The sequence below is a fragment of the Colobus angolensis genome, unplaced genomic scaffold (genome assembly GCF_000951035.1).
Source record: "Colobus angolensis palliatus isolate OR3802 unplaced genomic scaffold, Cang.pa_1.0 Scaffold522, whole genome shotgun sequence".
In the NCBI taxonomy this organism is placed as follows: domain Eukaryota; kingdom Metazoa; phylum Chordata; class Mammalia; order Primates; family Cercopithecidae; genus Colobus; species Colobus angolensis.
In genome coordinates, this window is record NW_012118733.1 from 55,452 (window position 1) to 72,886 (window position 17,435).

General features: G+C 46.8%; 2 protein-coding genes and 1 pseudogene across 2 annotated transcripts in view; 2 read left to right on the forward strand and 1 right to left on the reverse strand.

The window, feature by feature from the left end:
* The window catches only part of LOC105525228, a 46,869-nt pseudogene extending 43,776 nt beyond the window's left edge, over positions 1–3,093 (reverse strand).
* Positions 3,094–7,386: 4,293 nt separating this feature from the next.
* LOC105525229 (golgin subfamily A member 2-like protein 4) lies at positions 7,387–9,691 on the forward strand. Its single transcript, XM_011960767.1, is given in 8 exon segments — positions 7,387–7,406; positions 7,635–7,776; positions 8,599–8,688; positions 8,796–8,830; positions 8,832–8,866; positions 8,869–8,900; positions 9,095–9,182; positions 9,411–9,691. Coding segments are annotated over 8 exon segments (723 nt in total).
* Positions 9,692–10,490: 799 nt separating this feature from the next.
* The window catches only part of LOC105525232 (golgin subfamily A member 8K-like), an 11,474-nt gene continuing 4,529 nt past the window's right edge, over positions 10,491–17,435 (forward strand). The window contains exons 1-2 of the mRNA XM_011960768.1: positions 10,491–10,775; positions 10,860–11,054. Coding sequence (XP_011816158.1) covers positions 10,491–10,775; positions 10,860–11,054 — 480 coding nt within the window. The remainder of the gene's footprint in view (positions 10,776–10,859; positions 11,055–17,435) is intronic.

A 17,435-nucleotide genomic window follows, 5' to 3' on the forward strand; every position in this document is an offset into this window, starting at 1 on the left:
TGCCCCGGGGTGGGCGGGGCACGCGGGAGGACGGTAACGCCTGCGAGTCTTCCCGTGAGTACACGCGGAGCAAGGGCTGCGAGCTGGGATTGCACGGCAGAGCTGCCCATCCCGCTCCACGAGACCAATAGTAAGGCACCTGGGCGGGGCACTCAGGTTGCTAAGAGAGGCTGAGGTTGACTGCAGCTGCTGTTCTGTGGCAAAGTGATCAAATTACAGTGGCTGGCAGAGGCTGCTCTGGGAAATGCCCACCCACGGTTTCCTCTCCGCCCTGTCTCCAGAAACCGCCCTTTCTCTGTGTGCCGGTGGTTACCTGAGCTGCAGCACTTAACCACACATCGTGAAATGATTTACTCCTCTATTTCCCCCACTTCAACTCAGGAAGTGAGGTTTAGTCTTCTGTGTGCACAGCCTAGGACAGTCGAAGGTATTAGGTATTAAATATAGGTATTAAACAAGTGTTGGATGGATGCAAGGCACTATAGCGGAATCACAATTGTGACAGTGCGTTCCGTGAACTTTTGGCTACTCGATCACCACAAAGTCATTCCGTGTTCGAGCTGCAAATGACCTCAGAAATCATCTGGTTGCTTTGAGAAACAAAATGTAGTCCGGTTACCAACGGTGGCCGAGGAGAATATATTAGTTGGTACACGAAGAAACTTCTTTTTTCAAATAATTAAGTGTTTTTAGTGCGCATTAGGAGGGAAATGCCTATCACGTCAAACCATTGTTTCTTTAATGTTATTTCTTAGGTCAAATAAAAAGTGGCAAAAAACAAGTGCACTTCAAGAAAAATGTTAAGTAACAATTGAGACACTTTATATGCAGTTCAAGAACGTGCAAAACTAGTTGACAGTGATTGAAGTAAGAACAGTGGTTAGGTAGGAGATTACTGACTGGGAAAGAAGAGGAGGGAACCCTCTGGGGTGCTGGTTCTGTATTTTGACCTGGCTGATGAATAACAAAAGTATATATATGAATAAAAAATACATCCAGTGCACTTAAGATTAGTGCACTTTACACATTTTAAACATGTATTTTTAATGTCAATTTTTAAAAATCTGGTACAGGGTATATACTCCCACACCCCACCCCACCCCGCAAAAAATGGGAAGATGCAAATGACTGCCATTTGGGAAACACTGATCCAGGCAGGCTCACTAGCAGTGACCAAACACCTGAGAAAGGGTATTGTGAATACCTGATGTGTGTACCAGGAGCTTCCATTGCTGAATAGCTCCAAATCTCAGAAATGCTCCCAACCTGATGTTGAGGTCTGGTGCATACATACATTTTTTCCTTTTTTTCTTTTTTTCTTTTTTTTTTTTTTTTTTTTTTTTTTTTTTTTTGAGACAGTGTTTCACTCTTGTTGCCCAGGCTGGAGTGCAATAGCCAATATCAGCTAACTGCAACCTCCGCCTCCCAGGTTCAAGCGATTCTCCTGCATCAGTTGCCCGAGTAGCTGGAATTACAGGCGCATGCCACCACACCGGGCTAATTTTTGTATTTTTAGTAGAGATGGGGTTTCACCATGTTGACCAAGCTGGTTTCGAATTCCTGACTGCAGGTGATCCACCTGCCTCGGCCTCCCAAAGTGCTGGGATTACACAGGTGAGCCACTGCGCCTGACCCTATTTTCTTAATTAACCGTCACAGAATGGCATTGTTGTTGTTGCTGTTATTGTTGAGACATAGTCTCGCTCTGTTACCCAGGCTAGAGTGCAGTGGTGCAATCTCGGCTCACTGTAACCTCTGCCTTACGAGTTCAAGCAATTCTCCTGCCTCAGCCTCCTGAGTAGCTGGGATTACAGGAGCCCACCACCATGCCCCGCTAATTTTTTTATTTTTAGTAGAGATGGGGTTTCACCAGCTTCGGCCTCCCAAAGTGCTGGGATTATAGGCATAACCCCCATGCCCAGCCCACATTGGCTTTAAAAAAAAAAGTCAAGCATGCCCAGTTCTTCATGTAAATTATTTCTGTATCACCTCATCATGCTGCTCACCCTCTTCTGCTGTTCTCTAATCTGTCCTTGTTGATATTTAAAAGCTGGCACAAGGCCAGGCGCAGCGGTTCACACCTGTAATCCCAGCACTTTGGGAGGCTGAGGAGGGTAAATCACTCTAGCCAAGAAGTTCGAGACCAGCCTGGGCTACAGGTGAAACCCCATCTGTACCAAAAAATACAAAAACTAGCCAAGCATGGTAGCCCAAATCCCAGCTACTTGGGAGGCTGAGGTAGAAGGATCACTTGAGCCCGTGAGGCAGAGGTTGCAGTGAGCCAAATCAGCAGGGCAATTGCAGAATAGGACGCAAGGTCCTCAACCCAGAGGCTCCCTAGGCCCCACTTGCCCCAGCTCATGAGAGCCTGGTTCTGAGGTCTGCCAGGACTGGGGCTCAGCGCTGCCCATGGAAACAGTGGTGCCAGGGAAGAAAATCGTAACCATATATTTGTAGTCACCTCTCTCCTCCCTTCTGGAAAGGGAGGTTCCCTGGTTTGCGGGCTCTTTGCCTCCTGTTATTGTGTAGTGAAGGAAGAAAGGTTGAGACACAGAGTTGGAGAAACTAAGAGAGGCCAAACTGGTCCATTTGAGGAAAGATCAGGGATCCCAGGAGGGGAGGAGGGGACACCCTGGGGAACCAGGGGGCTTCCCAGGTGGTCCATGAAGGGGAGGGCGGGATACAGAAAAACCATGGTTTTGAGTTTCAGAGACAACAAGAGAAAAGAGGGAGGGATTTGGACAACTACGGAGAGGAATGGGCTGGGGAGAGAAATATTTAGAGATTTGGAAGATAGTGTGTCGTGTGAGCTGTTGTGAAAACCCCTTCTTCATATCCCTAAAAAACCACCACTGATGATTCATGATACAACTCAGTGCTTTTGCAGAGGGACTGGTGCCTTTTAAAAATGATAATAATGCATTGGCTTGGCTCCATTTGAATTAATAGAGATAGACATCTTGAGCAGGTTTTATCAGTGTTCCATTAGCTAAATATTGGGTTTCCTATTTTGTGGCTTGCCTTAAACCACTTTGTAGGCCCTTCCACACTGGAAGCCACCACAGAAATCACCTCTTGGGCCTGCAGCTCCATGTCCCCAAGCTCTGGACTTTCCTGAATGAGTGGCCCCATTCAGAAGGTAATATAGCATCCCTCATCCGAAAATCCGAAATCTGAAATGCTTCAAAATCCAAAACTGTTTAAGTGCGGACATGATGTTCACAGGCCAGGTTCAAAGGAAATGCTCATTGGAGCATTTCGGATTTCAGATTTTCGAATTCCAAAATCTGAAAAAAATCTGAAACTCGAAATACTTCTGTAATTTAACCTGTAATAGACATTGGGTCCTGATCTTCCAGCTGAGGCAGCAAGCAGTCAACAGAGGCTCACCAGGCACCCCTCCTGCCCCTCACCCTCCCACAGGCTTGTGCATCACCCCCCAGCCTCCCTTGCATCTGCTGGGAAGGGAACACGATGCTCCTGCCCTGCCTTCTTGGATCTTGGGCCACTGTGACAATTGCAGGATTCCAGACAGGGAAAGTGCTACAGGGAGAAGTACTCGATACTCTCCGTAGAGAAGGTTCTAGCAATGGCACAGCAGCCCCGGGAAGTGTGCTGCCACACCCAGCTGATTTTTAAAACATTTTGTGGAGATGTGAATTCACTATGCTGCCCAGTCTGGTCTTGAACTCCTGACTTCAAGTAATCCTCCCACCTTGGCTTGCCAAAGTGCTGGAATTATGGCATGAGCTACTGCTCCAGGCCAAGAGTTTAGTTTTGTTTGCTAGTGGTGTTCTTGGTATCTTTTCATATTTGAGGCTTTGGTGCTAGTGCTGAAGTATTACACTCACCATCTGAGGTTTACAGGACTTTTGTTTTGATATTGAACAGATGGAACTGTTTAGGTCTGCATTTTTGCAGCTCTACGAAATGTGCCTACCAGGAGTCTGCTTTGGCACGGTGGCTCAAGCCTGTAATCCCAGCACTTTGGGAGGCCGAGACGGGCGGATCACGAGGTCAGGAGATCGAGACCATCCTGGCTAACACGGTGAAACCCCGTCTCTACTAAAAAAATACAAAAAACTCACCAGGCATGGTGGCAGGCACCTGTAGTCCCAGCTACTCGGGAGGCTGAGGCAGGAGAATGCCATAAACCCGGGAGGCGGAGCTTGCAGTGAGCTGAGATCCGGCCACTGCACTCCAGCCTGGGTGACAGAGCGAGACTCCGTTTCAAAAAAAAAAAAAACTTAAATTTCCTGTTGAATGCAATTTGAAAATATAGCCAATGATTCCACTTTTCTTCTCCAGCAAGTTTGGACATTCTGGTCTACTTGGTGTTTTGTTATAGAACTCCTAGTGTGCCTGAGACTTACATTGTGAAGATCCTTTTCTAAAACTTTAGATGTAAGAGGATAAAAATGATATTGGATGAGATCAGGCTGGATGATAACTGATACCTGTAAATATACGTTTTAGACGAAATCTCCGATTGCCACTCGTTTTCTTATTTAACTCATAAAAATAAAACACATTGGATGGAGGGTGGGAGTAGGAAGGAGAATTACGTCTTTTAATTGCATGTCGTTGTTTCATATTGAGACAGAACATATAGTATCCCTGGCTTTGGACCTACAGAAGGAAACACATTTTACTACCTGCTGTATGCCCAAGGTTCTTGAACACCTGGAGGCATTACTGCGGCACAGATTGCTGAGCCGTAGTCCAGAGTTTCTGATTCATCAGGTCCAGGGTGGGGCCTGAGAATTCGCATTTATAAGAAGTTCCCAGGTTCTGCTAGTGCTGCTAGTCCAGAGACTACATTTTTGAGAACCACTCTTATATACTAACTGTAAATTGCAGAACTCTAGAAAAAAGCTTAGTTTGGTCTGGGATAAGAAACACACAGGTTATGGAGAAAATCATGAAAGATGCAACCCTTGATCCCAGCCTAGTGTGGAATTCAGGTAACAAGCAATACACGGTGACATAACACAATACTTGGTTTTCATGATTGCAAGTCATAGCCAGGTATTGAGTGAGAAATTCAGTTTCATTCACAGGGCTTAGAGAGGCCAGGTGATTCTAGAAAAATAGGATTTAGTCATTAACTTCATGAGAGTAAGAGTTACTTATGTCCTTTTTCTCTCCCCCATCACTTAGCATTTAGCCTTACTTTACAAGGGGCTTGTATTTATTTTAAACTGGTAAAGGGCTTTGAGTGCTTATTAAATGGAAACCTTTGTGTATTTGTTTATTTATTTAGAGACTGAGTCTTATTCTGTTGCCCAGGCTGAAGTGTAGTGGCACGATTTTGGCTCACTGCAACCTCCACCTCCCTGGTTCAAGTGATTCCCCTGCCTCAGCCTCCCAAGTAGCTGGGATTATAGGTGTCCACCACCATGCCTGGCTAGTTTTTGTGTTTTTAGTAGAGACAGGGTTTCATCATGTTGGCCAGTCCGGTCTTGAACTCCTGAGCTCAGGTGATCCACCCACCTCAGCCTCCCAAAGGGATTGCAGGCAATAGCCATCACGCCTGGCTTGGTTTTTCTCCCAAAGGCTCAGGTTCATACAATACAAATCCTTACAGGTGAGAAAACTCAGCTGCAGACAGTGTTGTACTACACCCAGCATGCCACCAGGAAGTTTGAAGGTGGGAACCTGGGCACCCCGTCATCCTTCAACTTGACACGTTGACAGACCTTTAGGGGAAGTTCTTTGAGCCCCATCTCAACCTCTCTCATTCCAGAAGAGGCCAAGGATCTGACCAGCCGCCTGCAGTATTTCTAACGGTGTGTGGGAGAGTTGAAGGGGGAGTAGAAGAAGACAAATAGGGTGAGTCAACCGTCTAACCATACCCTGGCAGCCCGGCTTTCCAGATGGAGGAGTGAGCCTAAAGGTTCCTTCTGCAGGAAGGCATGTCCCACCCAGAAGGCAGCATGAGCCATTTCTCACTGCTTTTGTGTGTGGTCATTAGAGGCAGCCTGGGACTGTGTCAGCTGCTGTGGGTAGGTTGGGGGACACTGTGGGGAGCAAGCACTGGACACGGAGCTTGGAGGCCAAATGCCTGCCCTGCCCTTACCTGGCTGTGGCATTGACCAAGTCCTAGGTTGGGGTTAGGATACTTGTACCATGAAGATACAGAAAAGTATCTTTAGTATGTTACCATTTGTGTAGAGAGTGGGAACACACATGTGTGTGTGTGTGTGTGTATGTGTGTACCATGATAATACACATAAAACATGTCTGCAAGGATTTGTAAAAAACTCAGGAGAGAGGAACAGGTTGGCTGGGATATATTTCCGTTCTGTATTTTCTGAGTTTTGGACTATGCAAATGTACTCTTCAAAAAGTGAACACAAGATTATCCCCCTTTCTATCTGTGCCTCCACCCCCAGCTGTTAAAGGTGGAGGGCATCCAGGTTCTTGGCGTCTTGAACAAAGAATTGGACAAAACGCACAAACAAAGCAAGGAAGGAATGAAGGAATTTATAAAAAATGAAAGCACACTCCACAGTGTGGGAGCGCGCCCGAGCACAGGGGCTCAAAGGCCCCGTTACAAAATTTTGGGGGAGTTAATGACCCCTTAGAGGATTCCACTGGTTACTTCGGGTATGCCCTATGTAACTGGAGAGGATGAAGTTACAAAGTCATTTACGCGTACGCCCTATGGAGAGGATATTTCCGGTTATAGCTGAAGTGTGAACTGGCCTTATGTTCCCTGCCTCCAGACCCTATTTTCCTGCCTCACAGTGAAAACATGGGCATGGAGAATCAGATATACCTGGTTGTTTAGATCCCAGCTCTGTCTGAGTGATCTTGGGCAAGCACTTAACCTCTAATACCCCATGTTTTTCATCTACACAATAGAGGTGATAATAGTAACTGTCTCCTATGGTGGTTGTGAGGATTAAATGGGGTTGTTAGCATGATGCCTGGTGAAGCACTCAATAAAGGTTCAAACAGTGGTAGTCATAACAATAAGAATGATAGCAATATTCTCTGATCTCTCTGGGCCTCTCTGCTAGCCAGCTATAAATTAGGTCTCTTTTCCTGTCCCTTCTACCCTTACTGAGTTATCTGAGAAACAAATGAGACCATGGGCTTGGAAATGCCTTGAAAACATGTCAGGCATGATTGAGAGTGACAAAGTGTTACTTTGGAATAGTCACTGTAGCTGTCGTTCCTGCTCAGCCAGCTGCTCCTCTGCCTGCTGTATCCTGACTTTACATTTCTGTATTTGCAGGACAATAACCAGTTAAGCAGAGACAGAGATGCCCTCAGGCTGAAGTTAGACAAGAACAACTAGGATGGGGGAAGGAGGAATGGGAGGTCTGGGGCCCTTAGCGTGGGTGGCGTGCTGCGAGCGGGGGCGTGGTGCAGGTGAGCATGGTGAGGTGGTCGTACAGGTCTGCATGCGTGCACCGCTAAGCTCTAGTGCCATCCGTGCCCCTCACTCATGCTGTAGATTCGGGCAACTCATGTCTCCTCTCTGGCCTGCCACCTGTGACATTTGATTCCTGGGGTCTCTTCCAGTGCCACGGTTTTGTGGTTGTGGGGTGAGGGTAGAGGGTTGATCACCAAAGCAATCCTTTCTATTCTTCATTCATTCCTTTCTCTGCTGCCTCTGGCCATAGCAACAGCAATAAGGAGCTGAAGCAGGAGAACTCAGCTTAGGCAGAGTAGCTTCCAGTTGCGCTGACCCACAAGGCAGGGATGCAGCGTGACTTGGAGGAGCTGAAAAACAAACTGGAGATTGCTGACCTTATGCTTCAGCAGGCAAGAGGCTGTAGCTCCAGGGTAGTGGGAGCCCCATCCAGCTGGGGCCATGGTCTAGGGATCATGCTGGATATGGGGACGCTCCAGCCAAGAGCTGGAAAATTTGAGTCCTTGTTCTGCTCCTGCCATAGAATCCTCTAGAGACTGCTAAAAATCTACAAACTGAGACCCTGTCATAGGCCTGGGGAATCAGAATCTCAAGGTTAGGGCTTAAATTTTTTTTCTTAAAGCATCATGGATGAAAGCCATTATTTTATAGATTACATTTATATGGCTAGCTCATGAGTCTGTGTATTTCCTTCAGTGTTCAAGCCAACACTTTCACTATTCCGTGGTAATAAGAGAGAGTTGTGATCATCTTTTTTCTTTTTTCTTTTTTTTTTTTTTTTGAGATGAGGTCTCACTCTGTGATCCAAGCTGGAGTGTGGTGGTGCTATCTTGGCTTACTGCAACCTCCACCTCCCAGGCTGAAGCCTCAGCCTCTCAAATAACTGGAACTACAGGTGCATGCCACTGCACCTGGCTAATTTGTATTTGTAGAGACGAGGCTTCGCCATGTTGCCCAGGCCGGTCTGGAACTCCTGAGCTCGAGGAATCCACCCGCTTCAGCCTCCCAAAGTTTTGGGATTACAGACATGAGCCACCATGCCTGGCCTGCGAGCTCTTTAAAATTATTTAATTTTTTGTTTCTAAAGCAAAGCAACTTGACAGAGATCGTTATTGACTGAGTTGTACATGGAGTCTAACCCTAGCCCATTTAAAGGCACTATGTGAAATGGTCTGGGCTCCCCAGATCGAAACTTCTCCCACTTCACCATTCAGTTGTCTAGCTGCTGCGAAGCCCTGGATGCTAACCAGCAGTTACAGCAGGCCATGGAAGAGCGGGCACAGCTGGAAGCATACCTGGGGCCCGTGAGGCTTTGCAGAAGGAGGGACGTGGAAGGATGATGACGCCAGGTGGCCAGGAGTAGGTGAGGACCAGTGACAGCCCTTCCTAACTTCCGTGTCAATTCTCACAGTTTATGGAGTGGCTGCAGTATCTACAAATGGAGAGACCAGTGTGCTGAGTATCTCCATGGAGAGCATGCCATGTGTGGCAGAGGATGCAGGAGACGTCGGAGCAGGTGAGACCTGACCCTTCAGTCCCTGCCTAAGAGAGGTCACTTGATCCTTCTGAGCATCTGTGCAATGGGAGGAACACAGCCAGAAGTGGTCATGGGTCTGGGCTTTGTGGAGGTGGGGGCAGAGAGGAAGATGGTAGCCTGCCCAGCCACCAGCCCCTCTTCTCCAGGGCCCTTTCCCCCTGTGCTTTGGGCAGATTTGTGCATTGAAGAAGGAAAAGAAGCATGACCTGCATCAGGTACAGGAGCTGGAGACAAGCTTGGCTGAACTGAAGAACCAGATGGGTGAGCTGGGGTTGGGGTGACTTCAAAGCAGGACCGGCATCAGAGGGCTGTGGGGGTGCCTTAGAATGCCCCAGGGAGGTGGGTGCATGGAAGGACTTTGAGGCAGAGGGAGAGAGGTCTGTGCCAGGAGACAGCAAGTCTTGTCATCTCCATGAGCCTCAGTATCCCCATCAGCAAAGAGGGAGGAGTGCCGATTGTCAGCCACCCACAGTGCTCTCTATCTGAAAGGGGCTTGGAAGATTGGCTACCATCGGGTGCAAGGGATCCTTAGCAGGGAGGCCAAGTTTGCAGAGCCTGAGAGGAGCTGTGCACCAAGAGGAGGGTTTTTTGAGAATCCAGAGGCCCTTATTGTCTGCTTCCTTTCTCAGCTGAACCCCTACACTTGGAGCCCCCAGCAGGACCCTCGGAGGTGGAGCAGCAGCTATAAGCTGAGGTCAAGCACCTGTGAAAGGAGCTGGAGAGTCTGGCAGGACTGCTCCAAGCCCAGGTGGAAGCCAGTGAGGGCTTGAGTCGCCTGAACCGGGAGCAGTAGAGGCCGCAGGAGCGGAAAGCAGAACTCTGGGAGGAGCAGGGAGAGGCACGCAGGTCCTCTGTGCAGAACGACCACACCGCCATCAGCCGCGCAGTCTCCCAGAATCGCCAGTTCTAGGAGCAGCTGGCCAAGCTGAAGCAGATAGTAACCCCCACCCCATCCAATAAGGGCTAGGAGGTGGGCACCAGTCTCTGGGGAAGGGAGGTGCGAGGCCAGAGGCAGCTCCAGCCTGGGGGACAGGTGACCCCAGCACCCTCCAGGGCAGTGCTGTGACTGTTTCTTGCTTCTTGCCCTCCGAATTTTAGAGGTGGGTAGCCCTGGGTTCCTCCCAGGTCTGAATGTCATCATCCCAGCTAGAGGCATGGAGCCCCCTAGTCATAAGGAAAGAGACAGTGTTATAAGAGCCTCCTTAGATTCAACCTGAATTCCAACCTCGGCTCCACTGCTCACCATTGAACCACCTTGCATCTCTAAGTCTTGGTTTCTTTCACTTAAAAAGGAAGTGAGCTTTTTCCTTGCAGAGGGTTTGAGGATTAAATGAGATAATACGTGGAAACATTAGGCATGTAGCACACTCAGCAGATGGTGGTTGGCTCCCTCTGCTTTTCCACCAGTCTGTGGCCTACAGTTTAAATGGTGAGAAGAGGATGTGAGATTTGAGGCTGAGGAAAGAGGCATGGGGTTCCAGGCAAGGGAGGCAGTCACTTAGGCCTGGAGCAAGGAGCCAGGGACCTGGGCAGGCCACAGAGCCCCACAGTGCCCTCTCTGCCCTATTAATGGGCCCAGAATCTGGAAGCCAGCCACCAGCTACCCTCATGCCCAGGGTCTTCCTGCAGGTGGAGCTGAAGAGCCAAGAGTCTCAGAGTCTGCAGCAGCAGCGAGACCAGTACTTGGGTCACCTGCAGCAGTACCTGGCCACCTTTCAGCAGCTGACCTCCAAGAAGGAGGCGCTGCACAGGCAGTTACTGCTGCAGACCCAGTTCGTGGACCAGCTGCAGCAGCAGGAAGCTCAGGGCAAAGCAGTGGCCAAGATGGCCCACCAAGAGCTGCAGGAGACTCAGGTGAGGGAGTTACTGAGGGTGGGGCCCCGAGGGGGATGACTTGGCAACCTCTGTGCCTTCTCACTCTCTTTCCTGGCCCATTAGGAGCACCTGGAAGCTACCAACCAGCAGAACCAGCAGCTATGGACCCAGATGAGCCTCATGGCTCTCCCTGGGGAAGGTACAGGGGACCACTCAGAGGAAGAGGCGAGAGCCCCAGGAGGAAAGGGGGACTGTTATCAGCATAGGATTGAGGAGATGGAAGAGACCTTTAGAGCAGCTGATCATTATGCTGACAGGGTATCTGCACTAAGTTCGGCATCAATATGGTGACCTCCTGGGAGCGGGGGACCACCAGGTTGCCTGAGGATGGGTGAACTGGCCCAGGTCAGAAAGGGAGCAGGTCAGAACTCCCACACTGGTGGCTAGTGGGACTGCACCTGAGCAACACTTTGTGAATGGTCAGGATACAAACCAAATCTGGATGCTACTTTTTATTATTGGAGAAGGCAAGGGTGGGGAAGGGGTGGGGATAGAAAGTTTTACTTTGAATTATTTAGTTTTTTTAAAGACTGCGTTGTATTTGTGCTTCTCCCACCTTTCAGCATTTATGGAACATGCTGACCCACATCCACAGTCAAGACCACTGCCTTTTGTGTGACACGTAGTTTGGGTTAATATTTTGTGTAAGAACAGCTGCTTAGGAGTCCAGTCACCCCAACCACAGTGAGGAGGAGGATGTTCACAAAATGGAACTGTCCTGCCAAATAAATGTGGCCCCTGTTGCGCTGTGTTTTAATTTGGGGTGGGGAAAATAAGCCCTTGCTTGGTGCAGATATTTGTTTCAAATAAAAACCTTTAGATAAAATTCTTGGTTATGTTTCCTTTATGTAATAGGCTGGGACAGTCTCAAAAATCTTCCTCTTCATCAGATGTTTGGAAAACTTTAGGCCTTTGAGCTTGAACCTGGAGCTGAAAAAAATAAGCACTGTAAGGAAGGAAAGGCAATGTCTGCGAAAACATTCCATCTGAAAATCACCTCTTTATGAGGGAGTCAGTAAAAAGAACTCAGGTGGTTTTTATTTGTACCTTGTTCTTTTATTCATTTTCTCTTCAAATTCCCTTTACCATCTTTGTTGTTCTTATGACTCCCTCACCCTCCATTAAAAATTGTAAATTGGGTGAGTCACAGTGGCTTAATCCTATAACCCCAGCACTTTGTGAGGATGAGGCAAGAGGACAGCTTGAGGCCAGGGGTTCAAGACTAACCTGCAGCATAGAAAGGCCCAGTCACGATGAAAACAAATAAATGAAAAAGTAAAGTAGTAAATCAATCTGGCCCAAGATCACATAATCAGTGGGAAAGACAAGATTTCAGTCCCAGCTTACCTGACTTCAGAAGTGCGCTGCTAGGTCCCCTGTGTTCTATATATCTTGCTAACCATTACGGGTCTTCTTGTACTTCTCCTTTAAAACTGGGAACTCACCGAGCGCAGTGGATCAAGCCTGTAATCCCAGCACTTTGGGAGGCCGAGACGGGTGGATCATGAGGTCAGGAGATCAAGACCATCCTGGCTAACACGGTGAAACCCCGTCTCTACTAAAAAAATACAAAAAACTCACCAGGCATGGTGGCAGGCACCTGTAGTCCCAGCTACTCGGGAGGCTGAGGCAGGAGAATGCCATAAACCCGGGAGGCGGAGCTTGCAGTGAGCATCTGGCCACTGCACTCCAGCCTGGGTGACAGAGCGAGACACCATCTCAAAAAAAAAAAAAAAAAAACTGGGAACTCTTCTACCCGACCATTCTAATAAGCATGAAGGCAGCTTCAGTGACAAATCTCTCAAAGTCCCCATCATTCCACATTTATGATCTATTTAATTGATACATAATCAGATATTAGCTACATGTATATCATAGATGTATCTGGTATACAAACAGATTGACCTTGATTCCATCTAGAGTATGATTTTCCTGTTGTAGTGCACTCTGAAGTTCTTGTGAAGAAAACAGAACCCAACCCAAACCTCTGTGAAAGCCAATCTCCTTGTTCTAGAAATTCAAAATATGGGAAAAGATTAATTGAAACTTTTCATGAGCTCCAAATCAAACTGCCAACTTTTTCATCTGCCACAATTGGGTTGATCGATTGATTGATTTTTTGAGACAGGGTCTCGCTCTGTGACCCAGGCTGGACTGCAGTGGTGTGAACATGACTCAGTGCAGCCTCAACTTCCTGGGTTCAAGCGATCCTCCCACCTCAGCCTCTTCAGTAGCTGGGATCATAGGTGCGCACCACCATGCCTGGCTAGTGTTTTATATTTTTTGCAGAGATGGGGTCTTGCCGTGTTGCCCAGGCTGGTTTCAAACTGCTGGGCTTGAGCAATCCTCCCACCTGGGCCTCCCAAAGTGCTGGAATTACAGGTGTGAGCCAGTGTGCCCAGCCTCAAATCGGATTTCAGACATTTAGAAATGTCAGTATCCTTGCTTCATACCCTCCTCGTTACGCAAGGCTAAATTTCTGTTTTCCTCATGGCCGTTAGACAAGACATGGATAATGAGCTTTCTGTGTCATTCTAGACGCAAACCATATTAATAGTAATAGCCAAGGGAGATTTTGATCAGTACTCTTGTTTCTAACCTCATTTCTAGAAACTAGAAAATTAGGCCTCAAAACTTAGGTGCACTACGATCATTGCTGAGCCCAGTCACCCTCATTACCAGCACTACCATCATCACGTGTTCCTAATGATAAACAAGAAATGACAACATTTAGCCCTTAACCTCGTTACAGACTTCTGGTTAATTTAAACAATTTTGTTACTTTCCCTTTGTGCAAATGGAAGACTGCCTTTCAACCTATACATCACACACGGAAAACAGATTCCAGAGTGCTCGGATGTACCCTGCCCCTCCAGCCCTCCAATAGAAAACAGATATTAAGATGTCTAGTCCTTGTAGATGACAACCTGGTCCTCATTAGTTTTATTAAAGCTACATTGTGCTTTGCCAAAAAAACCAAAATGTTAGAAATTGCTCCTGTACTTCAAGATAACTTTATAAGGATTTTCCTGTATTCTTTATAGAATATAGGAAAAGTTTCTGGTGATGTCCCAATGATCCATTCATTGTAGATATTACAATTTTTTTTTTTTTTTTTTTTTGAGATGGAGTCTCGCTCTGTCGCTGGGGCTGGAGTGCAGTGGCTGGATTTCAGCTCACTGCAAGCTCCGCCTCCCAGGTTCCCACCATTCTCCTGCCTCAGCCTCCCGAGTAGCTGGGACTACAGGCGCCCGCCACCTTGCCCGGGTAGATTTTTGTATTTTTTAGTAGAGACGGGGTTTCACCGTGTTAGCCAGGATGGTCTTGATCTCCTGACCTCGTGATCCGCCAGTCTCGGCCTCCCAAAGTGCTGGGATTACAGGCTTGAGCCACCGCGCCCGGCCAGATATTACAATTTCTAAAGCATTCTTTTACTGTCATGTGACCCCTTCCACAGTGAAATTAAGAAATATATTTATATTAAAACTTGGAGGCTGGGTGTGGTGGCTCAAACCTGTAATCACAACACTTTGGGAGGCCAAAGTGGACAGATCACTTGAGTCCAGGAGGCCAGCCTAGGCAACATAGCAAAACCCCATCTCTACAAAGAATACAAAATATTAGGTGGCACATGCCTACAGTCCCAGCTACTCAGAAGGCTGAGGCGGGAGGATCCCTTGAATTCAGGAAGTCAAGGCTGCAGTGAGCATGATTGTGTCACTGCACTCCAGCCTGAGCAATAGACATCCTGTCTCAACAACAGCAACATAAAATTAGATAATATGTATCTAAGAAAGAAGCCAGGAGTTCCAACTTGAGTACAACGAATTTAACAAAAAGTTAATTTTTTTCCTTGTCATATTTTATTTTGAATTAACACAATCAAAGCCTTGTCTTGTTTAAATATAAGATCTACTCTTTCCGGGTCCTATTTTCTTTATGGACCAGGAAAAATATATTACTTTATTTACAAGGAAATTTTTCTTTTAATGCTCTTAAAAATAATTGAAGTTTTCAAACTTATAGAAAAATTTTCATGGCCATAATACATGTGCCTCGTTCTGGTTTTTTTTTTTGAGATGGAATTTCGCTCTCTTGTTGCCCAGGCTGGAGTACAATGGTGCGATCTTGGCTCACTGCAATCTCCACCTCCCAGGTTAAAGTGATTCTCCTGCCTCAGCCTCCCAAGTAGCTGATATTACAGGCATGGGCCACCATGCCCAGCTAATTTTGTATTTTTGGTAGAGACAGGGTTTCTCCATGTTGGTCATGCTGGTCTCGAACTCCTGACCTCAGGTAATCCGCCTACCTCGGCCTCCCAAAGTGTTGGGATTACAGGTGTGATCCACTGCACCCAGCCACTCCTCATTCTTTTAATCAACTATGTAAAATCCCGTTGCATCAGTGACTTGATATCTAATCAATAGCGCTCATGAAAATTTAGGTTTCTTCTACTTACTTGACTTTAAACAATTCTGCTTTGAATATTCTTAACCAAATATTTCTGCAGGATAAATCCTTACAAATGGAATTGCTAGATCAAAGCAAATGCAAATTCTTAATTTTGATACATTGTCAAACTAAACTTAACAGCTTGAGTGCCAGTTTCCCTATACCTGCACCGGCACTATATATGACTAATCTGTTAGTCTTTGGAAGTCAAGTAACATTAAACCAAGAGTTAAGAATTTAAGTTCCTTTACTTTGTTATTCTATTTATTTATTTAAGACTGAGTCTCGCTCTGTCACCCAGGCTGGAGTGCAGTGGCAGGATCTCAGCTCACTGCAACTTCTAACTCCTGGGTTCAAGCAATTCTCCCACCTCAACCTCTGAGTAGCTGGGACTATAGGCATACACCACCATGCCCAGCTAATTTTTGTACTTTTATAGTAGAGACGGAGTTTCACAGTGTTGCCCAGGCTGGTCTCAAACTCCTGACCTCAAGTGATCTGCCTGCTTCAGCCTCACAGAGTGCTGGGATTACAGGTGTGAGTCACCATGCCCAGCCTATGTTACCACAGCCCCTAGAGTGCTGCAAGGAAAAAAAAAAACGGTTTCAGTGAGATGCATGTAAACTCTGTGTACTCACATCACACCCAAGTAAGCCCACAGAAAAATACATTCCAGGATAAATGTACAGACTGATTTCTAAATCCTCACAAGAAAGTGAAGGAAAGGTAATTAAAATAAAAATAATGTTTTATTAGTTATAAATCTAAAAAAGTGGTACTCAATGAAGATAAAACTGAAAATATTCTCTGCTGCTTATTAGACATCCATTAGAGATTATTAGAATGCTATAGTAAGCAGAATTCTAAGATGGGCCCCATGATCTCCATGTATCACCCGTTATACCCTATACAATCCCCTCACTTTGAGTGTAGGCAAGACCTGACTTCTTGCTGTTGTTGTTGTTGTTGAGATGAAGTCTCACTTTGTCACCCAGGCTGGAGTGCAGTGGCACAATCTTAGCTCGCTGTAGCCTCCACCTCCCGGGTTCAAGTGACTCTTGCCTCAGCCTCCCTAGTAGCTAGGATTACAAGTGGTGGGATTAGCCACCATGCCTGGCTAATTTTTTTGTATTTTTAGTAGAAATGGGGGTTCACCATGTTGGCCGGGTTAGTCTCGAACTCCTGACCTCAAGTGATCCACCCACCTCGGCCTCTCAAAGTGCTGAGATGGGAGACCTGACTTGTTTCTAACCCAAAGAATATAGTAAAAGTGATGGGAAGTCAATCCTGTGTTATGTTCTATATAAGACACCATCTTAGCAGACTGGAGAAGCCCTTGTTGGCTTTAAAGAAGCAAGCCGCCATGTTGTAAGACAGTCTACCGATTAAGCCAAGTAACAAGGAGCTGCAGGCAGCCCCTAGGTGAGAGCAGCTCCCAACTCAGTGCCAAAGGTCATCAAGGAAAACAGACCTCAGTTCTACAGTTAAAGATGAATTCTGCCAGCCACGTTGAGGGAGTTTGGAAGTCAGTCTGTTTCCCCAATTGGCCCTTTGATGAGACACACTGCAGCCCCAGCTGACACCTGGATTATAGCAATGTGAAACCCTAAGGAAAGGACCCAGCTTAAATTGTACCCAGTGTGAGATATGTGTCATTTTCAGCCATTATGCTTGTGGTATTTTGTTATACAACAATAAAAAAGCTAACACAAATACCTATGATAAAACTTTTTTATTTTTTAATCAGTATCACTCAAAATGTTATCAATAAAGACTTTAGACCAGACACAGTAGCTCATGCCTGTAATCCTAGCACTTTGGGAGGCCAAAGCAGGAAGATTGCTTGAAGCCAGGAGTTCGAGACCAGCCTGGGCAACATGGCAAGACTCCCGTCTCTATAAAACTAGGCCAGGTGCATTGGCTCACACCTGTAATGATAGCAGTTTGGGAGGCAAAGGTGGGAGGATCACTTGAGTCCAGGAGTTTGAGACCAGCCTGGGCAACACAGCGAGACCCTGTCTCTATAAAAATAGGCTAGGCATGGGCTGGGCACAGTGGTTCATGCCTGTAATCCCAGCACTTTGGGAGGCCGAGGTGGGCAGATCACAAGGTCAGGAGATCGAGACCATCTTGGCTAACATGGTGAAACCCCATCTCTACTAAAAATACAAAAAATTAGCTGGGCGT